The 18,222-nt window shown below is 44.0% G+C and overlaps 1 protein-coding gene across 3 annotated transcripts in view; it reads right to left on the reverse strand.

Moving 5' to 3' along the window:
* The window catches only part of ILDR1 (immunoglobulin like domain containing receptor 1), a 45,634-nt gene extending 30,123 nt beyond the window's left edge, over positions 1-15,511 (reverse strand). The window contains exons 1-3 of one of the 3 annotated variants that reach the window (XM_032480247.1): positions 15,296-15,511; positions 3,448-3,618; positions 1,954-2,103 (exon numbers count right to left, since the gene is read on the reverse strand). In XM_032480247.1, the coding sequence (XP_032336138.1) occupies positions 1,954-2,103; positions 3,448-3,618; positions 15,296-15,350 (376 nt within the window). In that variant the 5' untranslated portion in view covers positions 15,351-15,511. The remainder of the gene's footprint in view (positions 1-1,953; positions 2,104-3,447; positions 3,619-15,295) is intronic. The other 2 variants (XM_032480240.1, XM_032480230.1) reach the window with 2 other exon arrangements.
* Positions 15,512-18,222: the final 2,711 nt, after the last annotated feature.

Below are 18,222 nucleotides of genomic sequence, written 5' to 3' on the forward strand. Positions count from 1 at the left end.
TCATAGCTGCAATTCTTTACTATCTGTTTGTCAAGAAATATTTATTGAGGAAATGAAACAAACACACAAGGTCATGCACCACTGGAGCTAACTTCGACTTCTGTTTCTTCTCTTTCTACGTCAATCCCTATGATTTTTTCCTACCCATGATTTTCCAAACCCACTGCCTTTCCCAGAAACAAGCTTACCCCAGACTTGGAAGAATGGTGAAAGTGCTTTTGGAGGAATTTCCCCCTAAGGTTAATGTGTATTATAAATCCGACCCAATTTTTATTAGAGACAAAAAAATTACTTTAGGGATATCAGATATGTTAATATTTTAAATGATCCAAGAACGGATTTGACAGGGTCATCTCAAATGATGCAAGCAAGGGCATAAAAATATCAGAAAACAAGGGCTCTAAGAAGTTACAGTGAGCCTGGAGGTAGGAATTAAAACCGAGGGGAATACCACTTTCCCATGGGAGTGAAAAGGCGGCAGAGTTTGACCCAAAGGCGGTTGGGAGTGGAGGTAGTAAGCAGTGCTATTCAAAATTAGAAGACAGAAAATCAGGACTGTCACGTGTGGGGACTTTCATCCTTCAAAAACTGTAAGGGAGACTTGCTAATTAAAGAGACTTTAAACTTTGGGGTCAATCAGAGCTAATTCTGCAGGCTCTGGAGAAAATAGAGCCACCCTGAATCTCTGAGGATACACCTAGAGATTGGAAAAGGATAGATGTTCCCTAAGGCCGAGAGTTCAAGGACAGGCTTGGGAAAATCAGAGGTTGAATGTAAAAGGATCAGACTTAACAGCCAAAGTATTATACACAAAGTTGGAAGTAATTTGTAAGGTGGGATGATCTACCTCTGAACAATCATAGAATATGCACTGATTTCCTCACATTGTTGCTACTGGTTCCCTGGGTGGCCTACTGGGTGTTCCCCACCCCACTTTTTTCAGTTTTTTTATTTAACCAGCACATAAAGCTCATTGAAATAGGCTCTGAATTTTGTGCCAGTAACCCACTGCAGCAGTCCTGGGTTACAAGACAGGAATGTGGGGCCCTAACCCATCCATCACAACTTAAGTTCCCTGCCCACTTACTGCTCACTGAGTGCTTTACACACATCATCTCAATCCTGACAACTCTCCACGAGATAGGTACTAGGGCAAGTCCCATCATACAGAAATTGAGGCTGAAAACATGGAAGGGGCTTGCCCGAGTTCACACACCCTGTCAGTGCAGAGCGGGGACCTACACCTGAGTCTAACTCCAGACCGGGGCTGACCACCGCTCTCTGTGCTCCCACAGAGAGTAGGTATGCTTTAGGCATGGCTCTCAGATATCACATTTGATATTCACTTCAGTGTGGGAGACAGAGACCTTTATGCCCATCTTTCAGATGCAGAAGCAGAGGCCAGAGAAGACAACTGGTCTGCCGCTGGTTACTAAGCAAGGGAGTGGGAGCATGAGGATCCTGACCCCCATCTTTTAATTCTAAGCCCAATGTTCTTTCTTCTACCAATGAAGGGTGATGGTCTCAAGGTGGCCATCTACTTGGAAGCTCCTATTTCCTTAGATTTGGGCAACAGGAGTAGCCAGAGGGGAACTCGGGGATTTGGGGTTCCATTAGGGCCTCAGAACAATTTGTGGAAGGAATCTAGGGAACCTGAGCCACACCTTAGCCCTGAGTATCAGGGAAGCAAAGGAAACCATCCACTTCCAGATCTTTAGCCAAAGCTGTAGGACACCCTCTTGTCCAGAGACCAACTTCCAGGGCAGTGACTTCAGACGGTGTAGCACATTCTGTGCATCTGGCACTTTCCTCAAACAATGAAAGTGACCAAGCAGACCATCAGGCAGCAGGGAAAAAAAAAAAGGGGAAATCCCCACAATGACTCAGCCTCCTGGGTGCGGTGTCTGCACATCTCTCCACCCCCCAGTTCCGTGCTGCCTCCTCCACACTCACGGTTCTGGATGGTGATCTTGCGCTGCCGGTAATCCACCCCCAGCACGGGCTCATTCTGCCCCCGTCTCTGGGCCACGATGCGAACCTCCCGCTGGCTGTCATTGCAGTCGTTGGATGGGTCCTGGCCCAGGGATAAAGCCGCCTGGTATGCTGAGGAAAGAGGACCCACCTGAGTCACACAGCAGTGGGGAATTCCCATGAAGAAAGGTGTCCTTACTGGTCCCTGGAGCAGTGATGCTTCTCAATCTTTCCTGAGCCTATGCATCCCCTGTAAATCTTGTTAAAGGTGAAGATTCTGATTCTGTAGGTCTGGAGCGGAGATCTGAGATTCTGCATCTCTAATAAGCTCCCAGATGATACCAATGACCCACACTTTGAGCAGCATGACTCCAAACCCCTCTGATAGGCCCTCATTTCCAAATCCTGACTGTATCCCCATCTCTCACCTCAATTTCCCTTGCCTCATTGTCAAAGTAATCCCAGAATCTGCTCCCATACTGTTCATCCATGTGCCCTTACAATAAAAGTTTTGAGAGCTGTCAAATCTGCTAGTGACAAATGCCTATCACCCTAGTCCCTCCTACCTTCCCACTTAACCCAGGCATTTTAAGAGTAATCCCCCAGCAAGCAATTCCTCAATTTAGAGGCATGTCCCCTTTGGGGACGTTAGGCTCAGTGGGTGGCTCAGAGAGTTAAGTTTTGGAGTTCACATTGTAAGATATTAGTTGGGGCTGAAAAAGGTAAAGCTGATGCCTCCCCCTCCTTTTCCTCATGTCAGGAAGCTCAGACAGGCTGTCTACTTCTGTTTGTAAAATGTCTAAAGGTTCATTGTTCCAGGCTGGTGGTGGGGATCTGGGTTCCTTTGATCCTTGAAAGAGGCAGAGGTGGGAGGCTAGGAAAAGGCTTTGGGTCCAGACAGCAGAACTGACGGGAGTGGGGCAGTTGTTACTGGGAGGTAGGACCTGGCTGCACGGCACTTAGAGATGTCCAACAAGGAACGGGCTGCCTGTGGCCAGAGGGCACTCCATCACCAAGAGTGTTTAGTCGGCGGAGGAATGACCACCCATCAGGAAGGCTGGCTATAGTAGGGAATGTGGCAGGGGCAGGAGGCTCACAAGTGACCACTGATGGATCCTGGGGAGTGCAGGAGTCTTCTTGTCTGCATTCTTAGGTGGTGAGCGGCATGGGAGGCAGGGCTACGTCCTCAGCACTGCAACCAGAACTCACTCTGCTTTTACTTAATGTCTAAGCTGACCTAAATCTAAATCATTTTAGAACAAGGTGGGTCATAAATTTTAAAGTAAATAGTGTGTGACCCTGAACAAGTTACTTCATCTACCTGGCCTGTTTGTTTATCTATAAAATGAGGGGTTTGCATTAAGTGATCTTTCTGGCTTCTTCTTACTGTAAGAATTTGTGATCCTAAATAATTCCTACACCCTAAGGGCAGTACTTCACAGAGGGGCCCTGGGAGAGCAGGCTGGGGGGACTCACATGCAGAGTAGTAATCAAAGATGGGGTCCTTGCAGAAGGACTTGAAGCGCCATGTCACCACCACATCCTGGAGCTGGGCAGAGGTGGTGTAGTCACACTTGAGGACGACGGAGGCAAACAGGGTGACATAGCGCTCTGTGTGCTGGACTGTCACCAGCAAGGACACACACCCTGCAGCCAAGAGCAGAAGAAAATGCTGAAGGCAGACCAAGTCTCTACAGGGTGACCTACTTCTATACACGGGGCAATAAAAGCAGTGCACACAAGCAAACACACTGCCTGACTGGTTGGGAGCAGCTCACAGGCAGTCTGAGTTCTTCCTGAACCTGGGCAGGATGAGGGGTGGAGACTGCACAGACTCCTCGGGGAGAAGGCAGAGAAAACGGGAAAGGAAGATGACTCCCAAGTTGCACATGGTCCACAGGGAGTGTTACCACATCCAACAGTGATCAAGAAATGATATTAGAAGAAGGCCATATACGTATTGGAATGATTTGTTAATGTTTGTGCTTTTTCATGTCACTCTTCAAATGTTTTCCCATTTTCCTAAGGGTAAAGTTCAACTTCTGTACCCTGGCCAGTCAGGTTTGCCCTCAGCCTTTCTCTGCGGCCTCATCCCTCTCACGCACCACCCCACACTCAGGGTTTCAGCCACCCTGAACTTGCCTCAGTCCTTCCCATGGTAGGATTGCTGTCTTCCCCAGGTCTCCCCACATGGGGACCTCTCAGCCGGAGCACTATTCCATGTCACCAGCCACCACTCCACTCCCTTCACCAGGCCAAGTACTATTTACTCCTTAGGTCTTCAGCTGTGCCCTCACCTCCTCAAGAAGCCTTCCCTGACTGATAACCTGGGAAAGGGGCCTCCCTCTGTTTTCCCAAAGTGCCTCATCTGATGCCCAGGCAGTGCTTTTCACAATTCTCGGGAATGGCCTGGCTCCTGTAGGCTCTGAGAAAGCTGGCTGGGTTTGTCTCTGACTCACTGTTCAAACACAAGAGCCTCATACTGTGCCTGTCACCTCCTTGTCACCCAACAAATATCTTTGAATGATGGAATGAATAACCAAGAATACATTAACCAGTGCAAACTGGCAGTACAGCTGGTTAACATAAGCATAAAGCAAAGAAAACAAAAATGATCAGACTGTAACAAGTTTTATCAAAAAAGACTTGAAGGAATTAAAATTTTTTCTTTTCACTTTTTAAAAACTTCCCACCCTTCCCCACCAAATCTACAGACACACTTAAAGCTCCAGCTCCGTGCTGACAAGGAACCAGGTGGCACAGAAATGTCAGGTGTGACTCTGGCATGGTCAGAGGTCCACACGTAACCAGCATCTTTGAACATTCCTATGTCAATACCAATTCTAGGCTGTCATGGGGGTCTTCTCTTAGGAGGTTTAGTGTAGAACAGTAGGACTCAAACTTGAGCGTGCACCGCCAGGAGGACTCGTGCCAGCCCAGATCACTGTCAGCAGGGATTTCAAAAGCAGTGGGACTTGGGTGGGATCCAAGAACTTACGTTTATAACAAATTCCCAGGAGATGCTGACACTACTGCTCTGGGTGGTGTACTTTGAGAACCACTGGTGTAGACTAGCTAAAATAAACCCAGGCTTTGGGTTCAAATTTGAACCCACAACTGGGTTCAAATCAAACTTTACTACTTACTTGGACATTGGACAAGTTATTTATTCTCTCTAAGCTTGTGTTTCCCTCAGCTACGAATGAAGATTATAATAGTACTAACCGCATTAGATCCTGGCAACAATGCAATGAGATGTCTACCTCCATGGTGCTGGTGCTGGCATGTATGCTGCCGCATTAGTGTCAGTGCATGTCTCCTTCCTTTTTTCCCTTACTATGAGGGCCAAGGAGAAAGGGGTTCAAGCTGGGATTCTCTCCAATATTCTCAGGTGGAGCTGCCTTCATTTTGACCGAGTTACTTCCACAAACAAAACAGATAGAGTCACGCCCTTACAGAGCAGCTGTGTGAGCCTGGCTCAGTGGTCAGAGCCACACGGTTCTGGGTCCTGCCTCGCTTCTTGGACACAGCCCTCAAAAGTCAGTCCACTGTGGTTTGTGGCAGTTTGTGAAAGTGGGTCCCAGCACCCACTTTTCTCATGGCCACAGAGAGAAAGCAGGGTGCTGCTCAGGGCAGGCTCTGGAGCCCAGGAATGACCTGAGCCATTTCCAGGGCTGGGCTGTAAAGAGGGTGTGCCAGGGACAGCCGTGCTAGTGGGTGGGCCTGCAGAAGTGTGGGGGAGACCTGTGGGTGGAGAAGATGTCACAGAGGGAAGAGATTTTAAACTAGGCCCTACAACCCAGGTAGGATTAAGATTCCACGTGAAAACTAGGGAGAGGGCAGAGAAATTCATTGCTTCAGGATGGAAGAAAAGAGTGAGCCAAGGTCCTTATGAGGAAGGTGCAGTTCCTTGGGGAATCTGGAGGGAACCAACCTCGCTGGTGCCTCTGACTTTATGGGAGACAGGGGATAAAGTGAGCTGGTGGTGGTGAGTGGGGAGATGGGGTGGAGCGTAAATTGCACTTCAGCGTCTATTTCTAGTTAATGGATAATCACTAAAGGGGAGGAGGAGGGGAAGAAGAAGGAGGACGAGGAGGAAGCAGAGGAAGAAAGAAGGAAGGAGAAGGTGAAGTGGTGTTTTTTGGAAGATGGATGACTTCCTTATTTAGCTGTGAATAGAAAAAGAACATCATTTTGAAAATAAGCATTGAGGAGTTTGGGGTAAAATAGCTGCTCTCTCTCCCAGCTATAGAGTTCCTGGGAATCAGTCCAGTCTGAATGCAAGAGCCAATGACTGGCATCTCAAGCCTAACGTGGATTATTTCATAATTGATTTTTTATTTTTGCTTCTCCATCCTCACCACCCTTTGCCCTTTTTCTACAACTGACCTGAAATAGACATTGGCGCATTCACCCAACACAGCTTTAATTGAATAGTAGAAGCAGCTACAGGTAAGATTTGGCAAAGAATAGGATGGTATTGTCAACACTAGCTTATTTTGTTCAGTAACACGTATGGATTGGAATAGAGAGAAAAACACAGATTTGTGGTCTAAACAAAATCCTAGATTCACAGAGCACTTCCATATATTTTCTTTGACTCACTAGATATGATCCCTGGGAGGAGAAAATGGTGCCATTGAATACATAGCAAATCTGAGGTTGGAAAAGATTAAGTGGCTTGTCTATGGTCATTTATTTTCTAAGGGGGTCAAAGTCAGGATTCTGCCCCTGAGTAGGCTCTTGTCCTCTCCCTGTCTATTCTTTAAATAAAGGAAGATGTTTGGGATTCATTAACTTGCAAATAATCATAGCATGGGGCCAGGCCATAGGAGCAATAATTAATATACAATGGGCAGCAGTCACTCTGATACTTTGATTAATAAACTAGATGTCCTTTATAACTGAACGGTAATTCAACACAAATAGCAGTCTATTCAAAAGACTCTTGTCAACATTACTCGTATAGAGGTGGAATATTTGCAGGGATGTAGTGTGGGTTTGTTGGGAGTCAGAGAAGGGAACTTGGCTGGAACCAGAGGTTGCCCAAGCAGGCAAGCTTGACCTTCCAAGTAGAAGTCAAGCACCAGACTCCCAAAAAGCAGGAGGACTTTCCAGATTGGGAGGAAGGGAAAGGAAGTAGTAAGACAGCTCATGTCAAAGGCAAAAACTTCCCATCTTTCTTTTCCTTTAGCTTCTAATTTCTCTGTGCAACTAACCAAACTGGTTACACACACTACTTAGCAGGTAAAGTTTTCAAGAAGAGATTAAGGGCAGCAGAAGGTGGGCTGAAAATATGAATAGATTCAAAAAGAGAAGTGTTCTGTTTATAGATGTCCTGGTTGCATCTTTGCTCTTTTAAACCTCATACTACGTGTTTTCAAATTCTTAAATTTTCTTTTTGTTCTTAAATGCCTTTCATCCTATGGCATCTCCTTCTCCCGAATTCATCACCATCTAATTTGCTAGTTGTGTCTATCATTTTCTCTCAAAAATTTTAAGTTCTGGAGACTGACTTTCTGAGTTGAGATTCTGCCTCCACTCCCCCGCTGGCTAAAAAACCTGACAAGTTATTTCCAAACTACAGTTGTTTCTTTATAGGCAAGACTGGCATGATAATATATGCCTGATGGGGTAATAGTGAGTATTAAATCAGATAAATATGTCCAGCATTCAGCAAACAGCCTGGCACATAATAGATACTCAATGAACATCAGCGATTATTTGTATCATACTTTGAGAAATTGAGGTCAACTGAGAACAGCATGTAAAAGCATTTTGAAAGAATTAAAATGTTACAAATGTTAAGCTATCATTACTGTCTTCTCTTTGCAAAATGAATTAGTGCATTAAAGGCTTTTAAAACTGTGTCTTACCTGGCAAACCCATTCAGATTGTCCCCTCTTTGAAAGAGGAAGGGAGATCTGTCATTTAAGGGTGGAAAAGTGACTTCAGATGAGGTATCAAAGCTCACGGGAAGGAGGGAAAGGGAAGGGGATTCTCTGTTTCCCGCCATGAGGTACTTTCCAAGACTTCACTGCTGTGCAGGGTGGGGACTACCATTCTGCGTTAAAGTGGAAGGAAAATATACCAACGAAAGAAGAGTATATTTACGACTAAGCGCCATGTGTTCCCAAATAGATACCTATCTTCGTACATTTATTTATTCAGCCTGCCTTCCCTGTGTAGCATCAGTGTGGACAAGATGTTTTAGTTTCTAGAACATATTATCCATACAGCGTAGGTATATAGGTACAAAACTTCTTTTCTTTTTTAAACTAAGAACCGTTTTCAGGGGACCGGATGGCATTTCCACTCCTTACCACATGAAGGGCCTTGCTTGGAAGGGAGTGGCAGTCAGGGAGGGAGAGCAAGGCCTTTCCTGGCGAGGGGCAGTGGCCTAATGCTGCCTCTGATGGGAGGTGCTGATTCCCGGTTTTCAGGGACCCAGGCACCTCTGCTCCACTAAGCCGGTTAACAAAAAGTACACAGGTTTAATCCTATCAGAGTTTATGTCAGGGCAAGTTATCTCCCCAAGTATATTTACCATCAGTGCTTGTTACATTTCCTTTGATAACAGTGCAAACAGAAGAATCAAGGGGAAAAGGGCCTGGCAATGTGCATATATGAAGTAAGGGGTAGAGAAAATTAGGAGCAGAGAAAAGGGGACAAAGAGAAGCAGGTGGGGGTGGTGGCGGGGAGGAATTACATCTCCATGTGACATGTTAAACACAGATCTGACTGTGCTACTCAACAGCACTAGGCTTGGGGTGGGAGAAGCCTATGGTGACCGTGGTGAGGAAACTGGTAACTACTGAGCACTTTAGATGCTGGTAGGCAGGGTACTGGGTGCTTTTTACACAGTATCTCACTAACCTTTGCAAGAAACCCTTGAGATCAGCCTTATTTTTATCTCAATTTCATAGATGAGGAAAATCCTCAGGGAGATTAAGTACCTGGTTTGAAGGCACACGGCTAGTAAATAGCAAAACTAGACTAGTAAATAGCAAAACTAGACTTACGCTTACACCTCTAAAATTCCAAAGCCCACAGCTTCCAGTGCACCACCTGCCTTCTGGATAAGTTTTCTAATGGTGGAGGTTTAACCCTTTAAGGGATATTCACAAATTTAAGGGACATTCACAAATTTATTTTATACCATTCTGTATAGAAACCTCTTTTTTCCTTTTTAAAATTTGTAAATATAAACTAAATAATAAGAAACTTAAGACAATAGAGAAGAGAATAAAGTAAAAAGTTCTTCCTGGCTCACCATGAATTCCACTGTCCAGAGGCACCACTCTTGATAACTTGGTGTCTGTCGTCCACATCTTTTCCTATGCTGTTTTTTTTAATTAATCATATTAAGTACATTGACTTGCAACTTTGTTTTTTTTCAAGTTAATAAGATACCACTCTATTCTATATAAGTATATATAAATTTAATTTCTTTTTTAGTGGTTGCATGAAGTGACTACATGGATGAACCATAATTTTCTCATTTTCCTAATGATGGGCATTTAGCCTGTTTCTGATTTTTCACTACTACAATGTTGAAATAACTTATTGAAATGAATACTTTTATATTATATGAAGTATCTCTTCACACGCGTGCTTTTATTCCAGGAGGATGTATTTCTCAAAGTGAGATTGCTGGGCCAAATGCGATAAGGCTTTTCTATTTTAATAGATAATACAGAAAAGGAAGTTATATTCCTGTGAACACTGCGTGACACTCCCATGTTTCACCACAATCTTTCCAACAGGGGAAAATATCAATCTTTAAAAAATTTTGATAAACTACTAGGTGAAAAAAATAGCCCCTTAGGTGGTTTGAATTTGATATCCTTTGGTTATAAGAGGTAGAGGACAACAAGACCTGGCTGAGAGGCAGATGCTTGGGGTTTCCCAAAGTTAGTCGCTCAGGTCAGTGACTCATCTGTGTCCCCACATGCTAATCTCAGAGCATATGCAAATTTAAGTCTCACCAGAGTGACAAATTTCTATGTGCTCTGGACCTTCAGCGGTCACTTATTCACTCATTTATTGAATACCTGCTATGATCCAGGCACTGTTCCAGAGGATGGCGGTGAAGTAGCTAATGAGAGAGACAAGGTCCCTGCACTCTTGGAGAGAAAGTCAATAGTCAACAAGTAAACCCATCAACAAGTACTTGTGGTCATGGCTAAGCTTCAGAGGACTGCTCAGAAACTGCCAGAGCTTTGAAGAGCAAATCCTACTAATGTACAATAAAGGACAAGATAGATACATGGGTCCAAATCCTCCTCACAGCTCTTCTTGGTTGTTTCCAATTCTAAATCAGGCTCTAAGCTCTTCTCATCCTATCCAAACCTGGCCCTCTCCCACACTTCCCATCTTGGTGGGTGGGCAGGCCTGAAAACTAGGAGGTGTCCTGGACATCTTTCTCCCTCACTCTCCATATACAATCTATTATCAAACTGGATTTATTTATCTCCTAAGTAATTCTGGAATCCTCTCTCTCTCTCCATCATCACCATTGCCCAGGCACAAGCTACCATCACTTCTAGTCTGGAGAGTGCATCAGCTTAACTTGTACCAGCGCAAACTCTGGTTTTCCTCCATGTGGATTCCACCTGCTGCTGTCAGTCTCCCAACTCATTCTCCTGAAAAATCTCCAAAAGCTGTCTGTTATTCTTAGGATAAATACAAAGCTTCCTACCATGAAGCCATGCAGACCTGGTCCTACCCACCCCAGCCTCATTTCCACCACATGCACGCCAGTTGACTTCCTCCTCTCAGTCATGCTGACATTCTTGCCACCTCTCCTATCACTGAGCTCCCATCCAGCAAACTTGCACATGCTGTTCCTTTAGTTTGGGACGATCATTCCTCAGCTCTCAACTCCAGCATCATTACTCCAGGGAGGGCCTTCCAAATGAGCAAAACCCCACCTATTACATGTTCCTGGGCTACCTTATATCTCTTCCTCATGGTCCCTGTCATAGTTGTATCTCTATATTTGCCTGTATTTCCTTTAGATCGTAAGCACCATGGGGACCAAGGCCATGTCCACTTTCATTTGACAGCACACCTGGCACATGGTGTGCATTAAACATTTGCTGAATAAAAGAACAAATAAATTCATACGAGACAGTCTAAACTGCTTAGAACAAATTTTAAGTTCTCTGAAAGTAAGGAAAATAAGCGGTTCAAGTTAACTACTTGTGGTACAGCCAGACAAAAGGCAAGGAAGAAGGGTGTGTGTTGGAGGGAGAAGGGGTACAAAAGCATGCCCAGAGCAGCAGACACCAGGGTGCCCAAGTTCGTGAGGCCAGAATGAGGGAGCCTTGAAACAAACAAAGAGCTTTAGTCCACTCTTATAAACTATGAGGATCTAGTAGAAGTTCTTGGAGGATTAAAGTGAAGGTGGGAAAGATTAATTCAGGTAGGTTAACCTATCATCTAGGTAGAGGATGGTTGGAACTAGACAGAGAGGCAGCAGGCCTAGAGGCAAGGAGATGGTTAAGATGCTGGGCTTAAGCAACAGAACACAGTGAGTAACTGGTTTCAGAAATGAAGGAAGTGTTGAATGCTTTCCTCTGACCCCACCTTACCCTAAGATCTGGAGATTAGAAGATGCAGAAATGAGGACTAGAGAAAGATGAGACATGATTAGAGTCCTCCCAATTCTTAAACACACAATCTTATTTCTCCCCTAAGGACTTCAAAGAACGAAATAAAGTATTAGGCTGAAAGGAACCCAGGCAGACAGTACAGCAGTAACAACCCAGCATCTCACCCCACTGCATTGTTGTTGGGGCAAGGTGTTTAATAATTAACATCTAGTTAGACATCCAGGAGGTAGTCAACTTCTATTTCTACCAGGATTCGATTAGACAAAACAAACCTGCTCTAGGTATGAAACAGGTGAATGAGCAGTGAACTAAGAGTGAAGATGCCAGGGTTCTAGTCCCAGCTCTCAAACCAACTCCACCGTGACAATCTGAGACACCTGACTTCCCTGGACACAGATTTCTTTATCTGTAAAACTGGCTGGGAGGTGGAAATAGGGAATGGGAGTGATTCCTCCTTGTGTTGGCAGAGCACTGGGATTCTGGGAGGTATTTCAGGGAGCCTTGTAGGGGCAAGGGAGGCACTGAGTGGACAGTCCTCCGTCCTCCACCCTTGACCTCCCCCTCCCCCTGAGAAGCTCCACTTTACTATCTACTATATCAAGGACCAAGATGTCATTAAATTGTCAGTATGATCCCAACCTTCACCCTCACCACTAAGGGAGAGCTACTGATCTAGATGCTCTCCAAAAATTCTTGTCCCTTAAGAGAGAGCTGTCTGATTTCCCAAAGAATGATAATACAGGTTGATAGCTGTGTGGATCTATAAGTTAACATCACTCTAAGATATTTTTTAAAATCCCCAAAAGCACAAAATGACACACAACCTTTTAGAATTTGGGGGGAAACATAAACTTTCATTCCAGGAATAAACTTTGAGGTTGGATGAAGGTAACCAGAGTTATTAGCCAGTAATGCAAAGGGCTACAGGAACTTACTTTAGCCTTATCTTAATGTTTTGTTTTAAGGAGCTTGTGTGATAAATTTTTTTTCTTTTTAAAGGAATGAAGTTTGGAGAATTACACACACAAACCCTCTGACAACTAATCTCTCCACTGCTCCAAACATACAGACTATGTAACTTCACAGGACCTCCTGACCCCAGAGTCTCCATGAGAGGCCCCAAGCCACACTAACCAGCCAGTACTCACCTCTGACATCATTTCACTACTGGCCCACACTTTGCAATTGCAGAAACTTGGGTGCTAATCAGAGGGTGGGGTTGACTCTTCTTTAGAAACAGAAAAGGACAAGATGATGGGCCAAAATGAACACATTCTAGTGTTGGGTTTTCCAAAGTTCCTATCTAAAGTTTGCAGCAGATCTTGAAAAAAATCAACTTACCGGATTTTTCTATTTAATAATATTAATTTGGGGATGGTTTTATATGGATTGAAATTTTATTAAAATAATATTTGATGTGAATTTGTTACTCTTTTATCCAACATAGTCACTGTGTGTATGTGTACCCTTTGTTCCTAATTTATAAATCTTATATATGTGTGCACATGTCACAATATAAACTGTATTTCTTACTGGACTTAGGACTTTTGTGTGTTCAGCATTCTCTGGTTCTAAAATGTGTCATGCAGGTAAGCTTCCATTTAACAAATGCCAGGCAAACCCAGCAGTCTGTATTATTTGACCCCCTCAACATCCTGGCTACTCACACTGCATGGCTGGTTCATGAACACCTGGAGCTCTACTTTTTGAAGTCTCTGTCCATTTAGCAATTTGCTTACTGTAAGAATATACCCGTTGGTTATAATCACTATATTTGAAAAATGTTCAGTGTTCAATATTCTTCATAAAAATAGAACAGCTTTTATTTTATTTTATTTTATTTCTGGATTGTAATTTTTATTCTACTATCTGGAGCATGCATTTAATATACCACCTATTCAAATGCAAATGTAGTTTTGGTTTGGAAACTTTTTTTAACGTTTTTTATTGATTTATAATCATTTTATAATGTTGTGTCAAATTCCAGTGTAGAGCACAATTTTTCAATTATACATGAACATATATATATTCATTGTCACATTTTTTTTCTCTGTGAGCTACCATAAGATCTTGTATATATTTCCCTGTGCTATACAGTATAATCTTGGAACAGCTTTTAAAATATCATGCCAGTGATTTAAGGATTGGGGTTTACACCCTAATGGGATTTTTGTCTATAAGGCTTCTTTTCTTATTCTTTTGATGTAGATGACTGTTGGCTACGAAGTCCTAATTCTGAGGATGCGGTGCCCAAGGCAGAGGTGGGAGTAGACTTCTATTTTCCTGAAAAGTCAGTTCAAGCAGCTTCAGAAATGCCTAGCTACTGTGGAGCTGGAGCTAAACACGTGAGGCATAGGAGAGAAGACTGTGCAAAGCTGTGGGATTTTTATGAATTTGCTTTCACAGTCTAAGCTGCTGACTGCTCTGGTGGAATTTGGGGCACTTCAGTTAAGGTGAGTTTTAGTCCATTTCCTTGTGTACCATAGGTGTCTGACACCCAGACTTGTCAGCTTCAGATAATTTATAGGATCTACATCCTACAGGAAATGTGGTAATCCAGAGGACCTTGGGGATACCAATTTTTCTAGTTTTCCTAGCCTTTTGCAACACTCCCTCCCTTTTATTCTCAGCCTTAAGCTTAAGTTATTGTGGCATCTTGTCTGAGTGAGATTTGGTTACACCTGAGCTATTTTCATGCCTATCAAGCTTGTAAAAATGGAATTCTACCTGTGCCTTCCTATTACTTCTTTTCCCACAGAAAAATACAAGACCGAAGCTGGTCTGTGAGCAGACTGAGCTGATCTCCCACAGACGACTTAGAGGTGAGAGCAGCTATTCCTAAAAGAGGGAAGGCAAAAAGGTAAAATGAAATAAAACGGCAGACCTTGCAAGAGAACTCATACACTCTGATTTGCAAGGTCACACCTACATCCTAACTGAAACGGCATGAAAGACCTTCTGTCCCTCAGCTAGTCCTTCCTATCTAGTTTCACCCATGCACATACAGTCTCCTGCCATTTTTCTCAGTGATACACTGAGACGCACAAAACCAAGCTTCCAAAGCAGACAGGGGACTGGCCTGGAGGTTAAGCGCATGAAGGAAAGGGTGGGTGGATGGGCACCTGATGGTGAGATAATAAGCAAGGGGGAAAGTTCGAGAAGTGAGTGGATACAAGGCCGAAAAGTGACACCGAACCTGTTTAGCAAAGAGCCTCCTGCTGTGATCCTGTAAAATGGATTGTGAATCATACGGAACATTCCATCATATACTGAGGAGACATATACCTCTCAGGAGTGAAATAAGTGCATTCCTGGGCCAGTATGGTTCTCACCATATCTAAAACCTAGAGCAAGTATCAGATGAAAGGAAAAAGTAATTAGGAATTTTAAGAGTGATGTTTCCGCCGCTACGGATTCCGCTTCAGGGACAAAGAAGTGCCTAAAGACTGCAGGATGAGAAGCCCAGAGGTTCTGGGTTTCTTTCTTGCACCTGTTTCAGAAGGGGCTGGGCTAACGAGAGGAAAACAACAGGTTCCCACAGGCGGAAACTCGATCCGGTCCCCGGACCTCCTGGCACCCGAGCCAAGAGGCACTAGAGCGCAGCCCAGGCCTCCGCCGTCCTGCCTGTGGCCAGCTCCGCAAGGCCAGGCAACAATGGCTTCCTGTCTCCTTCGGCCCGAGGCGGGACCCATTTTCCCCCGGCTCACCTGCTGGGAGCCAGGTGAAGAGCAGCAGCCAAGGTGTGGGCAGCTCGGGGCCCATGCCGCCCCTCTGCGCCCCCTTTCAGCTCAGGGGCGCCGGGGACACTGTGTCTTCTTTCATCAGCGGCCGGCCCAGGACGCACCACTTCCCCAAGGACTCCCTCGGCTTTCCTCGCGCTCCGGGCAGCGCGGCGGGAGGACCGGCCCGCGGGCAGGTACCGCCCGGCTCATTCCCACCTGGGGCGCTGCCCGCCGCTCCGCCTCCCGCTCCGCGCGCCGCCGTTTCCTGCTCCGCCCCTGGGCCCGGGCCGCGGCCACCTTTCCTATCTGCCACCGCCCCCTTGCAGGCTGCCAGGTGATTCTCCTCGCCGAAACTGCCCGTAACCATTTAACCCAGCAGTTCTCAGGAAATCTCACCCCAAGCAAAGTTCTCCCCCAACTCTCCTCGTAGAAAAACGTGGCTATAACTTTCTAGGGAGTATTTCCTGCCTTAGTTCCCAGGCAATTATACATGCTTGGAAAAAGCTTTTTTTCCCACGAAAAGCACACTAATAGGAAATTTACACATGATGATTGTTCAGGTTTTCTGAGGATATGAACTAGATATGTAGGATATGAACTAGAGCAATAGACTTAACTTTCCGTAATTATAAAAAAAAAAAAAACCAGATACTTCTTATAGAAAAGTTAGAAAAATATAAATTTAGGGAAATAAGAAAAAAATCCATAGTTAGGCATTATTAACTTTGGTCTATTCCTTTTTATTATTTGCCATCCTGCATGTAGCTCAGCAGCCCCTCAAGGTCAAAGATTCTAGGTCTCTTTGCACCGGGCCACCTAAGATGTAATCCTAGTCTCCTTCCTTGGTAGGAACCCACAGGGAGGGGTAAAGCAAAACAGAGAAGGAAGGCTCACTTGCCTTCAGGCAGCCAACCAATGACATTAATTTGGAAAGTCACATGTAAACTGGCCAATGAAAATACACAGCAAGCCATTTTATGCACCTCTCCCTATCAGGGATTTCTCATTGTGCTCCCTGTTCTGTAACAGACACAATTCCCCTTCCTTCCAGCCACCACCTTTTTCCTGAAGAAAATAATTATAAAGATGCATTAAACATGGTTTCTGTCCTCAGAAAGCTCCCATTCTGGTCACTGACCTTAGAAGTCAATATTATTTCTCATAAGTGTATCTCCTGCCCAGCTCTGCCTTGAAGGGTCCTCTTCGCCTGGTGCTAGTTAGTGTGCCTCTCATCTCACCTCTGCCCAGGGAAGTATCCTTGTCCTGAATCTGACTGGAGGTCTCAAACCAGTCTGTCTCTTCTCTTCAGCTCCCCCTTTCCCCCTCCACTCCTGGGCGTGGCCTCTGTTTCTCCAGTAGAGCTTCTCCACTTTAAATGTTTTTCTTGTAGCCTCTTTTCTTCTAAAGAGTAGGAAGTAAGATCAGGAAGTGCAGGGTGGAAGACACATGGCATCATATGTTTAGGAGCTTTTGAATCTTCCACAGTGGGGTCCCTGCACCACAGCAGTAGCAGGATACAGTGTGAGTGGGGTGTGCTCCCCGACCCCTTCCAGAGACCCTGCACATGCTCCCAGGAACATTGTATGTATCTGAGTGTTTGTGACCCTGCAAGATTTGTGGTTCCTGGCTTTGAGAATTTTCTAGGCAAATTTTCTTTTTTTTTTTAATTAAAATTTTTTTTTAATTGTTCAGAATTTTTGGTTAGTCATTGAATGGCCTAGTGCCTCTTTACAATAACTAGGCAATGACAGTGAAGGTGACTTCTACATGACAGGATTTTGTAAGTAAACAATACATAGCTGTGAGAAAACTTTATGTAGACTTAAACATTTCCCCAAAACTTGAGGGACAAAATGGACAAGAGTGCTCCACCATACCTGCAACCATTTTCTTTCATCATAAAGTTCACACACTTGGCTCAAAGAGCAAATGCCTGAGGATTCAAGACATATATCCTATAATTTAATGACTTAAAAATGCATCCAGAAAGTAAAACCTAACTATTCATCTATTATATTTATTAGCTTCTTGGTTAACATGTCCAGAGGCTAATGACAGTGGCAACTCAAAGCTTGCATGTGATAATTTATTTTATTGACATTTTTAGACAACACAGCAAAATCAGACTTTTTAAAAACACTACATCGCTTTAACCTTCAGTTACCTCTCACACCTAGTTCGCCCAGAGTCCATTATGTCCTCTGACTTAAGTCCAGGGGTTCTAGGCAAATTTCCAATCCCAGTCTAAAAAACTATGAGCCCTCATCTTCCCTCACCTACCTCCTTTAGCCCTTGCTTTGGTATTAAGGTCATTTTAATATTCATTGAAGGCAGCATTTCTCCATGTTTATTCCATGGAACAGTAGTTCCTTGGAATGTTAATAACTAGCATATGGATAAAGGACTCTTTGATCAAATATATACAAGAAAAGCTGGATTAAACTAAATGGAGCATTTTTTCAAGATCCAGCAAACCCTTAAGGTACTACGATACATTTGAATTTCTAAGCGAATATGTCATGAGTATTTCCCAGCATTATTCAACCACAAAACCTATTTTCCTCATACGTATCTTAGGACAGATGTCCCAAGGAATTTTCTTTGGGAAATTCTGGTGGCTAGACCAAACATAACTAGAGGGCTATACTGGAGACTTCTAAAGGAACAACAACAAAAATGACTTTTCAAAAGGTTATTCCAAGTGCAGCAGAATTAGAATTTCCTTTTTTTCTCTTGGGAATTACTCATTCAGTTGAATATCTACCTCCATTGCTTCTCTTGGAAAGAACACTTAGGTTAACTTTATATGGTTCTCTGTCTACTACATGCACCTTTTTTTTTCTTCACCACCTATTATATATTGCATTCCAAGTAATGTTCTAAGTGCTGTACATATATTATTAAATTTCCAC

Source organism: Camelus ferus, chromosome 1 (genome assembly GCF_009834535.1).
Source record: "Camelus ferus isolate YT-003-E chromosome 1, BCGSAC_Cfer_1.0, whole genome shotgun sequence".
In the NCBI taxonomy this organism is placed as follows: Eukaryota; Metazoa; Chordata; class Mammalia; order Artiodactyla; family Camelidae; genus Camelus; species Camelus ferus.